At 32.0% G+C, this 18,878-nt stretch overlaps 1 protein-coding gene across 1 annotated transcript; it reads left to right on the forward strand.

Moving 5' to 3' along the window:
- Positions 1 to 17,104: 17,104 nt before the first annotated feature.
- LOC114393992 (transcription repressor OFP6-like) lies at positions 17,105 to 18,209 on the forward strand. The gene is made up of 2 exons (XM_028355529.1): positions 17,105 to 17,727; positions 18,108 to 18,209. The coding sequence occupies exons 1-2, from the start codon at positions 17,238 to 17,240 to the stop codon at positions 18,140 to 18,142; spliced, it is 525 nt and encodes a 174-aa protein (XP_028211330.1). The 5' UTR covers positions 17,105 to 17,237; the 3' UTR covers positions 18,143 to 18,209.
- The last annotated feature ends 669 nt before the right edge of the window (positions 18,210 to 18,878 follow it).

The raw sequence follows: 18,878 nt of genomic DNA on the forward strand, positions 1-18,878 counted from the left end.
GTTGAAGTATCATTGAGCAAGGTTCTCGCCATTTCTTGTAGAGATCTATTTTTTTCTTTCAACTATCCCAATTTGTTGAGGTGTTCTAGGTGTTGAAAAATTGTGAGGAAATCCATTTTTTTCACAAAACAGTTGAAACTTGTCATTTTCAAATTTTTCCCCCATGATCACTTCTGATTGAAGTAATGCATAATCCTTTTTCATTTTGAACACATTTGCAGAATTTAAAGAAGATATCAAAAGACTCATCTTTGTGGTTTAAGAACATAACCCATGTCCATCTAGAGTAGTTGTCCACTATGACAAGTCCATATCTCTTTCCACTAGTGGACACAGTTCTGGTTGGACCAAACAGATCAAGGTGTAGTAGTTGTAGAGGTCTAGAGGTGAAAATAATGATTTTACTAGTAAAAGAGTTTTTAATCTGTTTTCCCTTTTGACATGCCTCACAAAGTAAATCATCCTTATATGACATACTTGGTAGACTTCTTGCAAGGTTGTTTTTCTGCAGTTTGGAGATTAACCTCCAACTTGCATGACCAAGTTTTTATGCCATAACCAGTGATTTTCCTTAATAGAAAGTAAGCATGACACCTTTTGATATGAGAGTTCTCCTAGTTTGATTTTGTAGAGGTTTCCTTTTCTGTTGGCAGAGAATAAAGGAGACCCATCTTGACATAGAATGACATATTCATCCTTGTTGAAGATGACATCATATCCATTGTAACATAATTGACTTATGCACAATAGATTATGCTTAAGACCTTCAACAAACAAAACATTATCAATCAAAGGGTATGGGTGAATATCTATCTTACCTACTCCGATTATTCTGCCTTTTTTATTCCCTCTGAAAGTGACTGTTCCTCCATGATAGGGAGACAAACATTGGAGCTCCTATCATGTGCCATGAGCAGCCATTCTCTAGGTACCATGATATGTATCTGCTTATTGCTATCAAGGACATTTGCAACAGGAATAATATTTTTCTTAGGTACCCAAATCTTTTTGGGTCTTTTTGTGTTAGCCATGAAGGTACTAATTGTACCTTTCTTAGGTCGATCCCTGCATCTGGAAGTCATGTGTCTAGTTTTTCCACAAAAATAACAGAAAAATGGTGTCCTCATCATGAACATATACCTTTTCATCATGTCCATTTCCAAAATTGTCTGAGGAACTTCTACAGTTTCCTAACAGTTTGTTAAGATTATCGGTTCCATTAACAAGTTTGGCTAATGTAGTTTTTAAGGTTCTAATTTCCTCATGAAGTTTGACAACATCTTGAGGTTGACCTTCAAATTGTTGATTCTTCAAAAGTTTATCATTCAAGAATTTCACAGATCTCTTGTGTTCTTCACATTCCACCTAAAGATTATTTTACTTATTTTGAGGTTTTCATAATCTTTGTGTGCTTGTGTGCATTCTCACCATAGATCATATCTTTCTTCTTTTTGATAGTCATGAAGTTCATTCAGCTCCTACTGATCCTTTTGAAGATCTTTAAGTCTATTTTCCAACTCTTGAAAGTTCTTGAGAAGAATAGCTCTTTCCTTAACACTAGTCTCAATTTCAAGACACAACTTGGACTCTTTATCTTTAAGAGTTATACAAGCTTCACATGTTTTAGTGGACTTATCCAGTGAAACATCTACTTGACCCTGAAGGGTTTTCTCAAGTTTTAAATGTTCTTTGGGTAGATTCTTGAAATCTTTTCGTAGGTTTTTGTAAGCTTTTAATAGAATAAATGAGTTAGATAGAAGCCATTGATAAGATTTTCTAAGAGATTCAAGGTCGTCAAAATTTACCTCATCTTGTTGATTTGATTCAGACTCGTTAGAAGTTTTATCTACCATCAGGCATATATTGGATTCTTCATCAGATGAGGTGTTATTTAGGTCCTTCTTGGTACTCATAAGACCCTTTTTTTCTTTAGTCTTGAAGAATTTCTTCTTATCTTGACTCTTCTCCAATTCTGTGAATTTAGACTTGAAATGTCTATGCTTTTTGCACTTATAGAAAATTATGGAGTTTTTGTATGTATCTTTCTTTTCTCTGGGCATTCTTCTTGAGGAGTTTTTTTCACTTGGAGCCTACTTTGATTCTCCACATCTTTTGGATCTTCCAAGAAATAAAGGCGAGCTCATCTGCATCCAAGTCTTCCTCAGATTCATCATCAAATGAATCATCGTCTTTAAGAGCTTTGGATGAACTTCTCAATACTTATTCTCTGGACGATGATGCCTTCTTGTTCTTTTGACTACTGAGAGCCAAAGACTCTTCTCTTTTGGGTCCTTCATCTTGTTGAAGTTCTTGTTCATGAACCTTGAAGGTACCGACAAGTTCCTTAAGGAACATAGAGTCAAGATTCTTTAATGCTCTCAGTGTTATTACCTATGGTCTCCACTTCCTAGACAGACTTCTCAAAATTTTGTCAATGTGATCATAATTATCATAAGTTCTGCCTAAGGATCTTAGTTCATTAAGAATGGTATGACAGTGTTCGAACATACATTACGTGCCTCTGTTTTCCTCTATGAGAAGATTTCATACTTACGAGTGAGAAGACGAAGTTTTGTTCCTCTTTACCTATGATGTTCCTTCATATGTTACAGCCAGAGTGTCCCACATTTATTTGGCACTTCTAAAACTGTGTACTTTGGTGTATTCTTCTTCTGAAAGAGCACACGATATCACATTCTGAGTCTTGGAGTTTAGTAGAAATTTGGGTCTTTATTGCTTTGTCCATTGGCCTCTAGGAATTTTATTTAGCTGATAATCATATGGAATATAATCTCCATTTTTCACCATGTCCCATAGATCTATATGAATTTATTCGAAGTGGGCTATCATATGCTCCTTCCAGTAATCATACTTTATGCCTCTGAACAAAGGTGATTTGTTGTTGTAGAATCTTTCTTCCATATCTTTGATATATTGGATCTTTTCATTAGTATTGTCAAATACTCAACCCTTAAGACCAAGCTCTAATACTAATTGAAATAAAAATAAGCACACTAGAAAAGGGGGGTTGAACAGTATGTATATCAAAGATATAAACTTTTGCAATATTAAAGCGAATATATATATGTGTGTGTGTGTGTGTGTGTGTGTGTGTGTGGCTAAAGATAATGCAGATATTTAATGAAGATAAGTATGGTCGTTCAGTGACTTGATAAACGAGTGAGTTCTTAAAACAGTTTTTCGAATAAATACTTGGTGTTAAAAGGATGATATAAAGTGCTATAAGAATGCTATGTAAACCTATATGGAGAGAAGTAGAAACACTTGGTTTATACTAGTTCATTCAACCTGAGTTACGACCCGTTCTCCTTTACTCACTAGTAAAGGGTTCCACTAATCAAAACTTGATTAAAAACAAGTATTCCAACCTCTTGATAAACGTCAAATTTATTGGATTTTCATATGTATTTTGTGACATTTATTTGGAATTTTAGTTAACTTTATGCCTTGTTTTGAATCAAATTAGCTTTAAATTCAATTTTTACTTTGTCTTAGGTAGAATTTTATGTTTTAGTCATTTTTAATTAATTTTTGATAGTTTTTCCAACAAAAACAGGTCATTCTGGTAGAGCTCTAGAGGCAGAAAGTTCTAGAAGGAGAAATTACGAAAATTCAAGATAAAAGCTAGGAAAATCAAGAGCAGGATATTTTTTAAGGATAAATCAGCCAAAGAAGTAAATAATGACTTGAATTAATTAGAGATATTATTTGTTTGTAATTTCTTGTGATTATTTCCTTAATTAAACCTAACTACAATTCTATAAATAGGAGGCTAGACATTCATTGTAACGTGGTAGAAGTCCCGAGCAGTTCTTAGAATTATATTTTAGACTTCCACTTACTAGACGCCTTCATTATTCCATTAGACACTCTAGATTTCATTGTATTATTTTTATAAGTGCAATTCCTTCCACCTAAGAGAGGAAATGATGAACTTTATTTCACTTTAATTCTATCAATTCAATACTTCATCTCAAATTCTTTATTTGTTTACGTACTTAATTTTTTTATTCGATTAGTCATCTTATAGATGAATTCAGGAATTAACTTGTGTTTTGGCGAACCTTGTTAAAATCCGAACATAAATCCAGTACTTAATTGGGATTATCTCTAGGGATAGAATAATCTTGGTTAAGCCTCGCTAATTCTTGACCATTAATGGTGATTGCTTGTGTCAGTAAGTCCAAGGGATTGGGTATCAGGCAAGTAGTTTAGAATCTATGACAATGTAGGAGTTGAGATAGAATACATTAGTGAATTAGGGATGAGCAAGAGAGATGAGTAGAGAATTGTGAAGTTACAGTGGATCCAATGAATTCTAAGTCCAAACCTAGACAATAATTCATCAAGATTGACGTCACCATCCAAGTCTAGTATTTCTATCTTTACTTAATTATTTTATATTCATTTAATTTTTATTTCAATTTATTTTGTTATTTATTTGGTGACAATAACAAAACCAAAACACAAAAACCTAGTTCTTTATTAAATAATTACACGAAATTCCTCTTTTATTCCTTTGGGAGACGACTGGTGATAGTTCAGTTTGTATATCTTGATTGGGTTACACTTAGACTATAAGTTGAATATAACGTGAAATAAAACTCTAACAAGTTTTTAGTGTCATTGCCACCAAATAAATTGATTTTTTATTTTTATTTGATTAACAACATGTAAATATTTGTAAATAGACTAGTAAATAATTGTAATTAGGTATAGATAATTGTAGATTGATTTTATTAGATGTAGATAGATACATTTGTAGATCTTAATTAGAGTAGATAGAGTAGGTAGATATATCTTTTAGATTAGATTTAGGTAGTTAGTTATAGATTAGATTTTACTAGATTGTAAATATCTCTTATCTTTTAGATAGTTAGTAAAAATTCTGAATTGAAAATTCAAATAATATCTATCATATCTTTTAACATTTTATCGATATCTCACTCCTATTTGAAATTTTAATTTCAGTTTTATCTTGTAAATATATTATCTAATTGATTGTAATTTTCAGATTTTTTTTATTTACTAACATATCTTTTGTAATTATCTTATCAAATTATCTTGTAAATATTTTCATCATTTGATTAGTTCTTCCTAATTGCTCTTAATTTTTGAATAACAGGTAGATATTTTTTAATTTTCATTTTTTATTTTTTATTTCTAATCTCTATTAGTAGATATAGTATGTATAATTTAGTTGGTAGATTTATCTTTAATTTTTATATTTTATTTAAAGAATAATTAGTTTTTAATTTTCAGATTATATCTTTTTTAATTTTTTGTTTATTATACGATAATTAGTTTTTAATTTTTAGATTTTATTTATCTTCTATTTTATAAATTTTGAAAAAACTAAAAATAAATATATCTTCTATTTTTTGTTTTTAGTTATCTTTTTTCCTTAATTAAAATGATAATTATTCCTTAAATATATCTAGATATAATTAGCATTTTAATTTTCAGATTATATCTCAAATAATTTTTTTTTTTTGAAAATTTTAATAAAAAGTTATCTTTTATTTTCTTATTTTTGTTTTTTAGTACTTAGGATATCTTTTATTTTCATATTTTAATACTTTCATTTTTTATTTAATTTTTCAAAAATTTAGCAATCTTTTTATATCTTTAATTTTGTATTTTAACTAATTAAATTGACCACTCTACTCACACCTATTCCAAGTTTCTATTTTCTTCTTACATGTTAAGTACAAGAAGCAAAACGGTTGTTCTAACTTCTCTTGATTTCGAAATCGAAAACACTTTTCAAAAGCTAAAGGGAAAAAATTTGTGTGCCAAGAAGCAACTGTTCAAAGAAAGATCCTCTTTAAGCTCATCAACTGAAGCAACCAAAATAAACAACAAAGGAATGGCGGAAGTAAAGCAAACCATGAAAAAATTAGCAACCAGTCAAGGAATTGATGTGAGCCAATCTATTAGACCACCAAACATTGGGGATAACCAAATTAATTCCCCCTCATGGGCCCATAACAACCTCAATCACAACCAATTCATGTGTGAAGATTTGGTGGCCAGTGAGCGAACCGTAGAAATAAACCAAGCAAATCCCCCAAAAGGTATGTATGAACTTAACCCTCAAGATAACCTTTTCGCTCTTCAACAAAAGATGCAAGTGCAAATAGAAACAATGACAAAGGCAATCCAACAAATCCTGCAACAACTCCAAGGGACCATCTCAAAGAAACCCCAACAAGCGTTCATGTGTGAAGAATGTGGAGGAGGCCATCAAACATCAAAATGCACTAAGGTACCAACCGAGGAGGTTAACTACATGGGAGGACAACAACGACCACACAATAACTTCCAACAAAGATGTTTCCAAAACATACATGGAAATTAGATCCAAGCAAGAGACAACAAACCACAACAAAGACCAAATTTGTGGGACCACACTGCAAAGTTGGAAGAAGCCTTTACCAAACTCACCAAAGCGGTCATCACCAACCATAAAAATACCGAATCCGCGATCAAAAGCATGAAGACTCAAATAAGGTAATTGGCCAAATAATTGCAAACCTTTTCAATTGGCCAAAAGGTCATTGCAAGGCTATTATCTCCACCATAGAGTGTGATGAGGTAGGTGAAGAAGAAGAAGACGTAGAAGAAAAACCATGCTAGAGGAAGAGATGAAAGCACAAGCCAACCCTTCAACCCAAGTTATGAAATCCTCACTTAATCCTACATTATTTGATTTTAGCAAGCTAAGCATCCATAAGCAAGGAGACGATGAGAGGAGAGCTGAAATTCGAGAAATACATAGAGATGCTACAAGGGAAAAAGGAGGAACCACCTATTGAAAAACTCACATGGGACGTGCTACATCAAGTAAGACCCACAAGACATTTAGAGGACAAGGTATGTTTTACCATCCCCATCACATTGCAAAATCTCTCTATCGACCATGCACTACTTGACTTAGGCGTGAGTTGCAACCTTATGCCTCATTCTTTCTAAAAGAAGATTGGTCACCTTAACCTAAAGCCCACCACGATGACTCTAGAATTTGTTGATGGTTCTTAAAAGAAAGTACTATGGAAAACGGTAAACGTGACAATAAAGGTAAATATTTTAACATTTATAACTTTTTTTTTGTTATGGATATAAAGGAGGACCAACAAGTTCCAATCATTGTAGGAAGATCTTTCATGAGAACTGCTCATGTAACCATCGGTGTTCGTAAAGGAGTCTACACACTTAGAGAGGGCAAGAAACAAATGTTTTACTGCTACATTCAAGGCATTGAAGATTTTCCCAACGAATCGGCTCACCAACAATTCCATCATACAACACCTTGACAATCCATATGTCATATGTCAAGCTATATATTAGTGTTAAAGAAGTGCTTACTAGGAGGCAACCTTGCATTCTAACTTTTGTTGGATTGAGTGGCCTCAGAATAATTAAGAAGGGGGGGTTGAATTAATTATTCCTAAACCTTTACTAATTAAAAAATTACTCTTTTAAGGCTTTTACTAAATTGTTAAGAGAATGAGGAGTAGAAGAGAAAACTTAACAGAAAGTAAAAGCGGAAATTAAATGCACAGCGGAAAGTAAAAGAGTAGGGAAGAAGGAAACAAACACACAAGAGTTTTTATACTGGTTCGGCAACAACCCGTGCCTACTTCCAGTCTCCAAGCGACCTGCGGTCCTTGGGATTTCTTTCAACCTTGTAAAAATCCTTTTACAAGCAAAGATCCACAAGGGATGTACCATCCCTTGTTCTCTTTGAAACCCTAGTGGATGTACTCTCCACTAGAACTGATCCACAAGAGATGTACCCTCTCTTGTTCTCAGTCAAACCCAAGTAGATGTACCCTCTACTTGTACCACAAAGGATGTACCCTCTAATGTGTTAAGACAAAGATCTCAGGCTGTTACACCTTTGATACTTTGTGAATGGGGATACAAAAGAATTCTCAGGCGGTTAAACCTTTGAACGTTTTTGTATTAGGGAATGGGAAGAATCAAAAGAATTCTCAGACTGTGTCATTTTGAATTCTTTGACAAGGGAGAAGGGAGACACAAAAGAATTCAAGCGGTTAGTCCCTTGTTCTTTTGGAAAAGAGAGAAGAGAGACACAAAAAGAATTCAGGCGGTTAGTCCTTGGCGAATTCTTTTTGGCAAAGGGAGAAGAGAATGAAAAGATGAATAGCACAAGTTTTCAAGGTTTAGAAAACCAGAAAACTTCATAAAGCTTTTGGTACAAAGAAGAAGAAGAAGTTTAAAGAGATTCAAAGAGATTCAAGGCTTGTAAAGGATTGTATAAGATTGTTGTTAGAAAGATTGATTTAAAATGCAAAACAAAGCCTTGCTTTTATAGACTCTTTATGTCTGGTCAAGAAGGTCATTCAGAAGAGTTATAACTTTTAGAAAAACTTAAAACCCATTTGAAAAAGTCAAAACCTTTTTTAAGAGTTACATCTTTTGATTTTTCAGAAATAGTCACTGGTAATCGATTACCAAATAAGTGTAATCGATTACACAAAGCTTTTGAGTGAAACAATGTGACTCTTCACATTTAAATTTGAATTTCAACGTTCAAGGACACTGGTAATCGATTATCAAAACATTGTAATCGATTACAGCCTTTTGAAAATATTTGGAACGTTGTAAATTCAGTTTGAAAACTTTTTCAAACTCATTTTGCTACTGGTAATCGATTACAACAATATGGTAATCGATTACCAGAGAGTAAAAACTCTTTGGTAAAGGTTTTGTCAAAAACTCATGTGCTATTCAAAGTTTTGAAAAAACTTTTTAATACTTATCTTGATTGAGTCTTTTCTTCATTCTTGAGTCTTGAGTCTTGAATCTTGATCTTGATTCTTGAGATCTTGAATCTTGAATCTTGAATCTTGATTCTTTATTGTAGAGTTTCTTCTTGAGTCTTGAACTCTTGACTTGTTCTTGATTCACTTGAGATGTTCTTTGATTCACTTGAGTTGTTCTTTGATCTTTTGAGCTTTTTGTTCATTACCTTTGTCATCATCTTTTGTTGTCATCATTGTTATCATCAAAACACCTTTGAATCATTGTTGATTCATCATGAAGCTTTGCTTCCACAACTTTAACTTTTTCTTTTTGCATTTTAAATTCTTAGTATAGTTTAAATTTAAACTTATTGCATTTTAATTCTTAGTATAGGTTTTAATTTGATGTTTGGAGTTCAAAATAAAATTACCACTCATTAGCATAGCACTAACTTGTATTTTGAGCTTTATTCTTCATGTGCAGCCATATTAATCGCCAACTCATTTGGAGGACCATGTACTCGCTATCTAGGGAGGTGGCGAGGATGCAATGAATAAGAGGAGATGTTGGAGGTTCTTTAGCCCTAAGTGAAGCCTTCTCTACCCCTCTCTTTTACTTTTTGTTAATTTTGTTTTATTAGTTTAGTTGTTTAGTATATGTGTGGTAGTTTAGGAATATGTTTATTATTAGGAAGATAAGGAAACACAAGTGATTAAGAAGCATCGCCATTTTCTTGCAAACCCACCATAAAATAAAGCAAACTTTTGTTCTTAAATAATTCTTTGTTTGGTTGAACTCAAATGCTAAACGTGAAAACCATTGATTTTTCTTGATTGAGATGTGTAATGAGTTTGGCATGAAAAATTGAAAGCAAATAAAGAAACTTGTAGACCTAGCTCGGTGAGTGAGTGATCCTTGTAATAATAAAAATATATATTGAGAGACACTCTTATTTCACTCGCAGTAGACTTTGATTGAATCTCTTGTAGATTGATTGCAATTGTATGCATTGAAATGATCAAGGTCATGCTTGCATGTTTAGCCGAGAGCCAAAAAGCCTACCATACATTGTTTATCCCTTGCGCCTTACTTTGAGCTTAATTGATGTATTCTTTTTTAATTTCCTAAACTTGAAATTTATATGTTTATATATTTGCTACTACCCTTAACTTAAAGGATATGAGAACATAGGTCTAGGAATTGGGAAAATTTTTAAGTTTGGAGTGGCAATGCACCACTCAAATGGAACAAAATAAAGGGTAGCAACAAGCTATCATGTGAACAAAGGTTAAAAGTATTATCCTCATTCACTCTTGTAAATTATTGAAAAAGGAAAAATCTGAAAAATAGAAAAATAAAGAAACAAATAAAGGGAAAAGAAAAGTAAAGAAAAAAAATAAAAAATTAAGGACAAAGCAAAGTTGTTGAAATTGAAAATCTAGGGTACCAAGGATTGGTAGGAAGTGAATGAAAATCCAATGAATAGACTAAATGTTTTCCATCCTTTGAGTTACTTTTGAATATCTAGAAAAACCAATTTTCCCTGTTAGCCAAGCCCCATTACAAGCCAAGAAAGTCCTTAGTGATCTTTATGTGCATTTTATGTGTTGATTAACTCGAGATGAAAATCAAAGTTGAAATGTGGTGTCTTAAGTTGTGAATTAAGTGAAACACTTATACAAATCTATGTCAAAAGCTTAAGAGTGAAACACTTATTGTGAGGACAAGTTGCTACGACATTAAATTTGATTGTCATTCTTGTTGTATATTTCTAACCTTGCATCTGATTTGGTTGAGCTAAAAAGTTGAATGTGGGCTCCATACTTAGTTGATTGAAGTACAAGAACAAAAAAATTGTTGAATAAAGGGGAATGCAAGAACAGTGTGTATGTAACTTGCCATTGTGTATCCTTAATCTTTAGTTTTAATTTGTCTTTTTGCTTTTTAGTCTTAGTTTAATTTTGTTTTTAAGTCCTTATTATTTTAAGTAGTTTTTACAGTTTTAGTTAGTTTTGCTTCAGGACAAGCAAGATTCTAAGTTTGGAGTGTTGATAAACATCAAATTTATCGAGCTTTCATATACATTTTGTGATGTTTATTTGGCATTTTAGTTAACTTTAGGTCTTGCTTTGAATCAAATTAGCTTTAAATTCAATTTTTACTTTGTCTTAGGTAGAATTTTATGTTTTAGTTATTTTTATTGAATTTTTTTATATTTTTTATAGCAAAACCAGGTCATTTTGGCAAAGCTCTAGAGGCCTAAAATAGGCAGAAAGTTCTGGATGGAAAAATTGCGAAAATTGAAGATAAAAGCTAGGAAAATCAAGAACAAGATATTTTTTAAGGATAAATCGGCTAAAGAAGTAGATAATTACTTGAATTAATTAGGGGTATTATTTGTTTATAATTTCTTGTGATTATCTCCATAATTAAACCTAATTACAATTCTATAAATAGGAGACTAGACATTCATTGAAACTGTTAGAAGTCTCGAGCAGTTCTTAGAATTATATTTTAGATTTCCACCTACTAGATGCCTCCATTGTTCCATTATACACTCTAGGTTTTATTGTATTATTTTTATGTGTGCAATTCCATCCACCTAGGAGAGGAAAGGATGAACCTTGTTTCACTTTGATTTTATCAATTCAATACTTCATCTTGAGTTCTTTATTTGTTTTCGTACTTAATCTTTTTATTTGATTGACCATTTTGTAGATGAATCCAAGAATTGACCTGCGTTTTGGGGAGCCTTTGTTGAAACCCGAACATGAATCAAGTAGTTAATTGGGATTATATCTAGGGATAGAATAATCTTGGTTAAGCCTCACTAATTCTCAACCATTAATATTGATTGCTTGTGTTGGTATATCCAAGGGATTGAATATCGAGCAAGTAGTTTAGAATCTGCAACCATGCGGGAGTTAGGGTAGAATATATTAGTGAATTGGGAATAAGCAAGAGAGATAAGTAAAGAATTGTGAAGTTACAGTGGATCGAACAAATTCTAAGTCTAAACCTAGACATTCATTCATCAAGATTGACATCACCATCTAAGTCTAGTATTTATATCTTTACTTAATTATTTTATGGTCATTTAATTTTTATTGCAATTTATTTTATGTTATTGATTTTGTGACAATCACAAAACAAAAGTACAAAACCCTAGTTCTTAGTTAAATAATTACATGAAATCCCTCTTTATTCCTTTAGGAGACGATCTCGATGATAGTTCAGTTACTATATCATGATTAGGTTACACTTGACCTATAAGTTGAATCTAACGTGAAATAAAACCCTAACACCTGCCACTCCTGGCTTTAAAAATAATCTTAATACCACTTCTGACACTTTCTTAGACTCCCCCTAAATCTAAGAAACCCAAATATTGTTTAACACTAAGCACTCATGCTTTCACAAACAAAAGTTTGGATGAATAGAAGTATTTTGTAACACTCAATGAGTGAATACACAATAAAGCTTAAATACAAGATTAATTTGCTTAGCAAAGAGTAAACAAATGAAAACTACATATTAGTCATCTCGTGATTTTAGCAGAGTTTTGCGATATTTTCTTGCTCACTTGTAAGATTTCTCATCATTTGCTTTCTACATGGAGATTGCCTTTTATTTTATAGACTTCAATGAAGGATCCATTATGAGATTAGTGTTGATTCATTGAAAAGACAGTTGTCTAACACTAAAAGATAAGACTTCGTGTCACGCTCTAATTTGAGAGGAATGAGACATAGTATAGACAACACCATGTGCTTTTTGTCCCTAGCAAAAGTGATAAACATCAAATTTATACCGTATTTTCATATGCAATTTGAGACATTTATTTGATACTTTAGTATACTTTAAGCCTTGTTTTGAATCAAAATCATTATTTTTTCAGTTTTTAATATAATTTAGATAGGAATTACGATTTTAGAAGTTTTTAAAATGATTTTGTGAGTTTTTATAGAGAAATAAGATAATTATACAAGGTAGCCTCACTCAAGCGAGGTATAGGCTGCTCAAGGCAGCTCAAACAGACAAGATGAAATTTTATAGAAGATATCTCGTTTAAGCTAGGAGTGTGCTAGATATTGTGTCCAGAAACTGAGTTAATTCAAAACAAATATAATTATGGAGATAGAGCTCGAAGATAAATGAAGAAAATCACTTGGAAGATAATTGCAACAATTAAAACAAATTATATTAGCTGATACTAAACACATCAATGGCACATATGACAAACATTTATAACCAACCCAACAAATCTCCAATACAAACCTGTTAGGGTTGAATAGACAAAATGAAAAATTGAATATGATAACTGGTACGAGTAATTAAGATATATTGTATAGTACTGGCCAACATCAAAACCTCTATCCCGTAGGAGAGACATCAATTGTTGTTAGAATTAGGGTGATGAGTTATCCTTTTCGCCAACAAGCCCCCATGCAAGTTCAACTTCTCTTCTAATTTTTTCTTTTGCATCCCCGTCATCATTAAATATTCCCTCCAACTTCTCCCTCTTCTCAGAATCAAAATTCTCAACCTCATTATCCTAACGAACTCCAACCACATCTTCTCCCTTTCCCGCTTTCTCCATGAATGATTTCACCAGATCTGACAAATCAATCGAGTCCTCTGGCGAGCACTGCTCATTCTCGCTGTTATCGTCGAGCCTCACACATGTCACGTTAGTGTCAACGTCAGTCGTTACCCTCTCAAACCTCACCAGAATCCTTCCCATTCCTCGATCAATTGATCTTTTCTTTTACTTTATTTTTTTCTGTAAAAAAAGGTGAGAGTGGGGCTATGAGTTGAAATGATGTGTACATAAAAGGAAAAGGACGAATGAGAAAGACAATGGAGTAAGAATGACAAGAGGGAAACAATGTGCTATTTATACACCTGCAAGTCTCAAATAGAGATTTAGTTTAATTGCAGCATCAACCCTACATTGATGCAACGAAATCCATCGACCAACTGCCACTGAAGGAAATGGTAACCCCAATTGAGATGTAAGGGTTTGTTTTCCCTTCCAAATAAATCTTCTCGAACATTCCCAAAGTTGCTAGTGTCTCCAACTCCTTCTGGAGTTGAGTTTGGCGAGGAGGTTAGGGAGGAAAGGGGAGAGAGGGGTAAAGTGCATAAGGATGGAGACGACAGAAGAGATGGTGATGGCTTTGAAGAGCATTAGAGGGTGAGAGGGAGAAGGGTTTGAAAGTGAATCGTTGTTGTTGTTGGAAGAAGGGAAAAAGGTGATTTTGATGGGAGGGGGACGAGAAGGTTTTCTAATAAGGCATGTGTTTTTTTTAGAAAAATTGACAACATCGACTTTTTAATAACCGATGTTGTGTATATCTCTTAACATCGGTTTTGATTAAAATTGATGCTAACGAGCAAAAAAATAACATAAGTTTTTATCAAAACCAATGTTAAGAGATATGCACAATATCGATTTTACAAAACCAATGTTAACGAGTAAAAAATAACATTGATTTTTTTTTTATCAAAACTAGTGTTAAGAGATATACACAACATCGGTTTTATAAAATCGATGTTAACAAAGTCATTTTATTTTCAAAAATATCACCATACTTTTTCTTATCATAGGTTTTCATAAAATCAATGTTAAATTGACGATGTTAAAAACATATTTTTTAGTAGCGAAGCCTATGAAATAACACATGATTATGAAACTGATTCTGACATCAAGGTCGAGTGGTTGTTGTTCACACCAAATGGAGGCAGCCTTGCATGGACATGTATGATGGAGAAGCTTGGGGAGTACTTACAACTATCAAATTTGTTACCTCGCTAGGACTACAAAACATGTTTTTTGAAGCTGATAACAAGTGTGTCATAGACAAAGTTGGGTGCAATTGTGGATAGAATCGAATTTCGGGGTCATAATAAATGATTATAGAACCTTGTTATCTCATAACTCAACCTAGCCTTGGTTTAGTTAAGACTTAAGAGACAACCAATGGTGTTACACATGAGTTTGCTTAGGTGGTCCCATGTTTGCTTAGTCTCTACTAATTTTATCATATTATCCCATATATGGGGGAAACTTGTTAGGAATGAAATGATATAAATCTTCGGTCAAAAAGAAGAGTACAAGACAATAAAAGGAATTATATAAAGTTTTTAAAAAAGTGTCTTTACAATGAGTTAAGTCCATTGCAATTGCTTTCGTATTATTTTTTAAAAAAATGTCAGCAATTAATGACTTTTGTCGACAAAAAATTAAGTCTTAAATATTTTGTATCCTTACAATTTAATGTTTTTTTACCAAAAATATCCAATGTACCAAGGTTGTGATTTTAAAAGTAAGAGCATGTTATAGCAACGCCCGCTGAGATTTCATTTAATTACACAAAACTTCACTCTTTTTTTTTTATTTTAGTACCCCCTAAGTTTGAAAATGTTATACTAGCATTTCCTTATATTTGAAAATATTACACTAAGAATTCCTTATATGTTTGAAAACATTACACCAGGTCGTGGAGACCATAAGACTAATGAGGCCTTTATCTTAGGTCCCAAGGATTTCACTTTTTTACATTTTAAATATTTTTTGTTAATTTAAATTATTAAGTGGTAAATTTTATTAAGATATAATCTATTATTTGTAATTATTTTTTATTAATAAGACTACATAATCTTAAATTATGAATGTAATGGTTATCATAAATCATTTAAGTAAAATGTTAATTTTATTTCAAAAAGTTTAAGAAAATTACTTTATGTCTATTTTAGATTCAACCTCTCCTTTACTTAAAAACATTTATTGAAATTATTACAAAATTTAAATTTAATGAATGAGTCTATGGTTGATGTATAAAAAAAATGTTTTGGCAAAAAAAATTGATTATAGGATCACACATTTAGCTAAAATTTTATTTCATATAGATTAATTTAAATCGTTAATTGAGAGTCAATTTGAAATTTAAATAATATTTAAAATATAAAATCACAATTTATTTTTTAAAAAATTAACAAAGTATATTAAATTAAAATTTGAAAGTAAATTCAGCGTCAGGTCTCATAATATCTGGACACGGCCATGTGTTACACTAGCATCCCCTTAAACATTATATACACTAACACCCGTTGCAAAGGAAGTCAAAGTAATGAAAAAAAAAGGGGAAATACTAGTATAATTACACTAAACCTCATGGACTATTGTTGTAATTTACTCAAATAATTATAGCAAATCACTCATTTGGCCAAGGTAGAAGATCCTCTATGTTTCTAAAATGAATGCACGGTCGTGTGGTCTCCATATTTGTTGAACCGAGTTTGTTAAATTTTTTAGGTTAAATGTTCCTGTTCTTTATGTAATGTTTTTTCGTTTTGATACATTAAGATTTTAGAGTTTCGATTTTTGTCTTTATATTTTTAAAATTTTTATTTGGATTATTTTTTTTATTATCTATTAAAAATGTTACTGTTTCATTAACTTTTAAATTTTGTAATAATTAATTTAAAATAGTAACTAAAAACTGTCACTGTATGTTTTTTAAAATCAAATTATGTAAGAAACATATTGTGTTGTTCATTTGGATCGTATTTGTTTGGGAGATAAATTATGTAATTTACTTTTATAAGACACATATTGAAATTTTTAATCATTACTATTTCAAATTTCAAAACAAAATAGTAACGTTTTTAATTGAAAACAAAAATAATGATCGAAATAAAACTTTAAAAAAATATAAAGGATCAAAATTAAACTTTTAAAACCTAATAAATCAAAATAAAAAATATTAATACATGAAGGATCAAAATTCACATTACCTTTTTTTTTAATATATAGTGAAATATTTAATGAGTATGAATTCCCTGTAATAAGGATACAATGAGCTGCGCAAAAAAAAGGATCGAATGATGAGTTGCGTAAAAAAAAAAGGGATACGAATGAGTCAACTCCAATATTGAATATTAAAGTTTGGATTTGGTTAATATTTTTTTTTTAAATTTAAATATAACTTACTTATGAAAATTTATAACTTGAACTCAATACATATAACTTGTTAATGATTTGATTATGTTTTTAGTTATTACTTATTTTAATAAAAATGTTCGTGACTTATGAGTTTCATATTTAATAAATACCTGCATGTTAGAAAATGAGATAAAAAAAAGTACGAACATAGTATATTATTTTGTGTCCAAGAATAATATAATTAAAAAAAAATTAATTGAACATTAATTTATCCCAAAAGAAACTAAAAATCTGCGGTCCAGGTCACTCTGCCACCAATAATAAAGTTTAACAAGCACGGACCCTCTTTGCCTCACATGCAAAAATAAATTGTGACCACCCTTCCTCTTTCTCACTGCTCAATCCCCATAAAAACCCTCTTTCCATTCCCACTTCCCACAAACTTTCTCACAACAGACATGACATTATTATTATTATTACTACATTAGCAGCAGCAATGTCTAGTTCCAGAAAAAAACTGGTTCTGAATACCGTGTCCGTGAGCCTGGGCTGCGGCAGCTGCAGAAGGCCCGGGCTCCTCCGGCACATATTCCACCCGAAGCGGAGGCCCAAGAAGCCCGCGTACCAGGCCCACGGGTTTCATTGGGACGACACCGCGACGAGCAGCAGCACCACCAACGCCTCCACCGCTGCCACGTTCTCGCCATGCTACGCGGAGGCCTCGGCGCAGTTCAGCAACTACGGGCGAGGCGTGGCGGTGGAGAAGGACTCTGATGATCCATACCTGGACTTCAGGCACTCTATGCTGCAGATGATACTGGAGAATGAGATATACTCTAAGGATGATCTCAGGGAGCTTCTCAACTGTTTTCTTCAGCTCAATTCGCCGGACCACCATGGTGTTATAGTGAGAGCGTTCACTGAGATCTGGAATGGAGTTTTCTCCGTGAGGAGGTCTGGTTCTTCCACTGGGTTCCACCTCAATCGTAAGTCACGTGACTTCTAGTGCTTTGCACGTGCCAATGTGTAATACTGTAACTTAGGCTGTCTTTTTGGATAAATTTCTCCATCCAGAAGAGAATAAGAAGTTTTATGTGTTAAAATCAATTTATGCACTTCTTTTCAAGAAATTAAGAAAAATAGTTTCTATAAAATGTTAAGTGCATAACTTGATTTTAATTTGAGAAAAACTCTATTATTTTAATTTCTTATTTTCTCTTGGTACTTGTACTTGTGTAGAAATTTGTCTTCTAGAAATGTTTAGTCAATGTAAGTTGTGTTCTGTACTATGTTGCTAACGTTGTATTGTGCGGAGCATTTAGATCATCCCAACGTACTGAGGAAGCTCTGTTTTTTACTTTTGTAGGAGTAACATTATCCTGGCATCAATCTAGTGGATGAGATCCTTTAACTGTTTTTTTGTTTAACATAACCAAGCTCTATAGCAGAGACCTCTTTTTTTATTATTTTTTTTCCTTCACTTGACCCTCTTACATAAATTTTATGCAATTCATACAATGTAAAAGAGTAATAGAAAGAGGAGAGTGGAAAGTACGAGATAAAATAGGTAATATAATGGAAAATGGGGAAAAATAAATTATAGAAGTTTTGTAAGAGTTTGTCGTATGTGTCATTATCAGCTCCTTTTATTTGGAACAACGCATGTTCCTTACTCTCTTTTTTTGGTGATCATTCCTCACTCTTCTTTACACTTTGTTTTGATGATGAATGAAATAAGAAGAAAATAAATAAGAGTATGTTTGGACGGAGAAATTTAAAATTCTGAGAAATTTTAAATTTTAAGAATTTTAAATACTTCAATTGAAATTTTTTTATTTTTAAAATTTTGTGTTTGGATAAAAGTATTAAAATTATGAGATGAAAAAAATGAATGATAAAAAAAGAGAAGATATGGTTGGTGTGCTAATTTCAATTTTTCATCTTTTAAAAGAAAATTGAAATTCCAGATTTTTAGTTGTTTAAAATTCTAAAATTTTAAATTCTTCATAAAAAGCATCAAAACAATGAATCCTAAATTACAGAAATTTAAATTCTCTGATAAATTATTTTCCTCAGTTAAAATTCTCTATTCTTTAAGAGAAATAAAAATGACGGAAATAGAATAAGAAAAATGCGT

The sequence above is a fragment of the Glycine soja genome, chromosome 2, assembly GCF_004193775.1.
Source record: "Glycine soja cultivar W05 chromosome 2, ASM419377v2, whole genome shotgun sequence".
Lineage (NCBI taxonomy): Eukaryota > Viridiplantae > Streptophyta > Magnoliopsida > Fabales > Fabaceae > Glycine > Glycine soja.

What these genes read in the sequence shown, in the direction of transcription:
- LOC114393992 (XM_028355529.1), top strand. Translation starts at nt 17,238, where the DNA reads ATGTCTAGTTCCAGAAAAAAACTGGTTCTGAATACCGTGTCCGTGAGC. An exon ending in CACTGGGTTCCACCTCAATC is followed by an intron (nt 17,728 to 18,107) that starts GTAAGTCACGTG and finishes TTACTTTTGTAG; the next exon opens with GAGTAACATTATCCTGGCAT.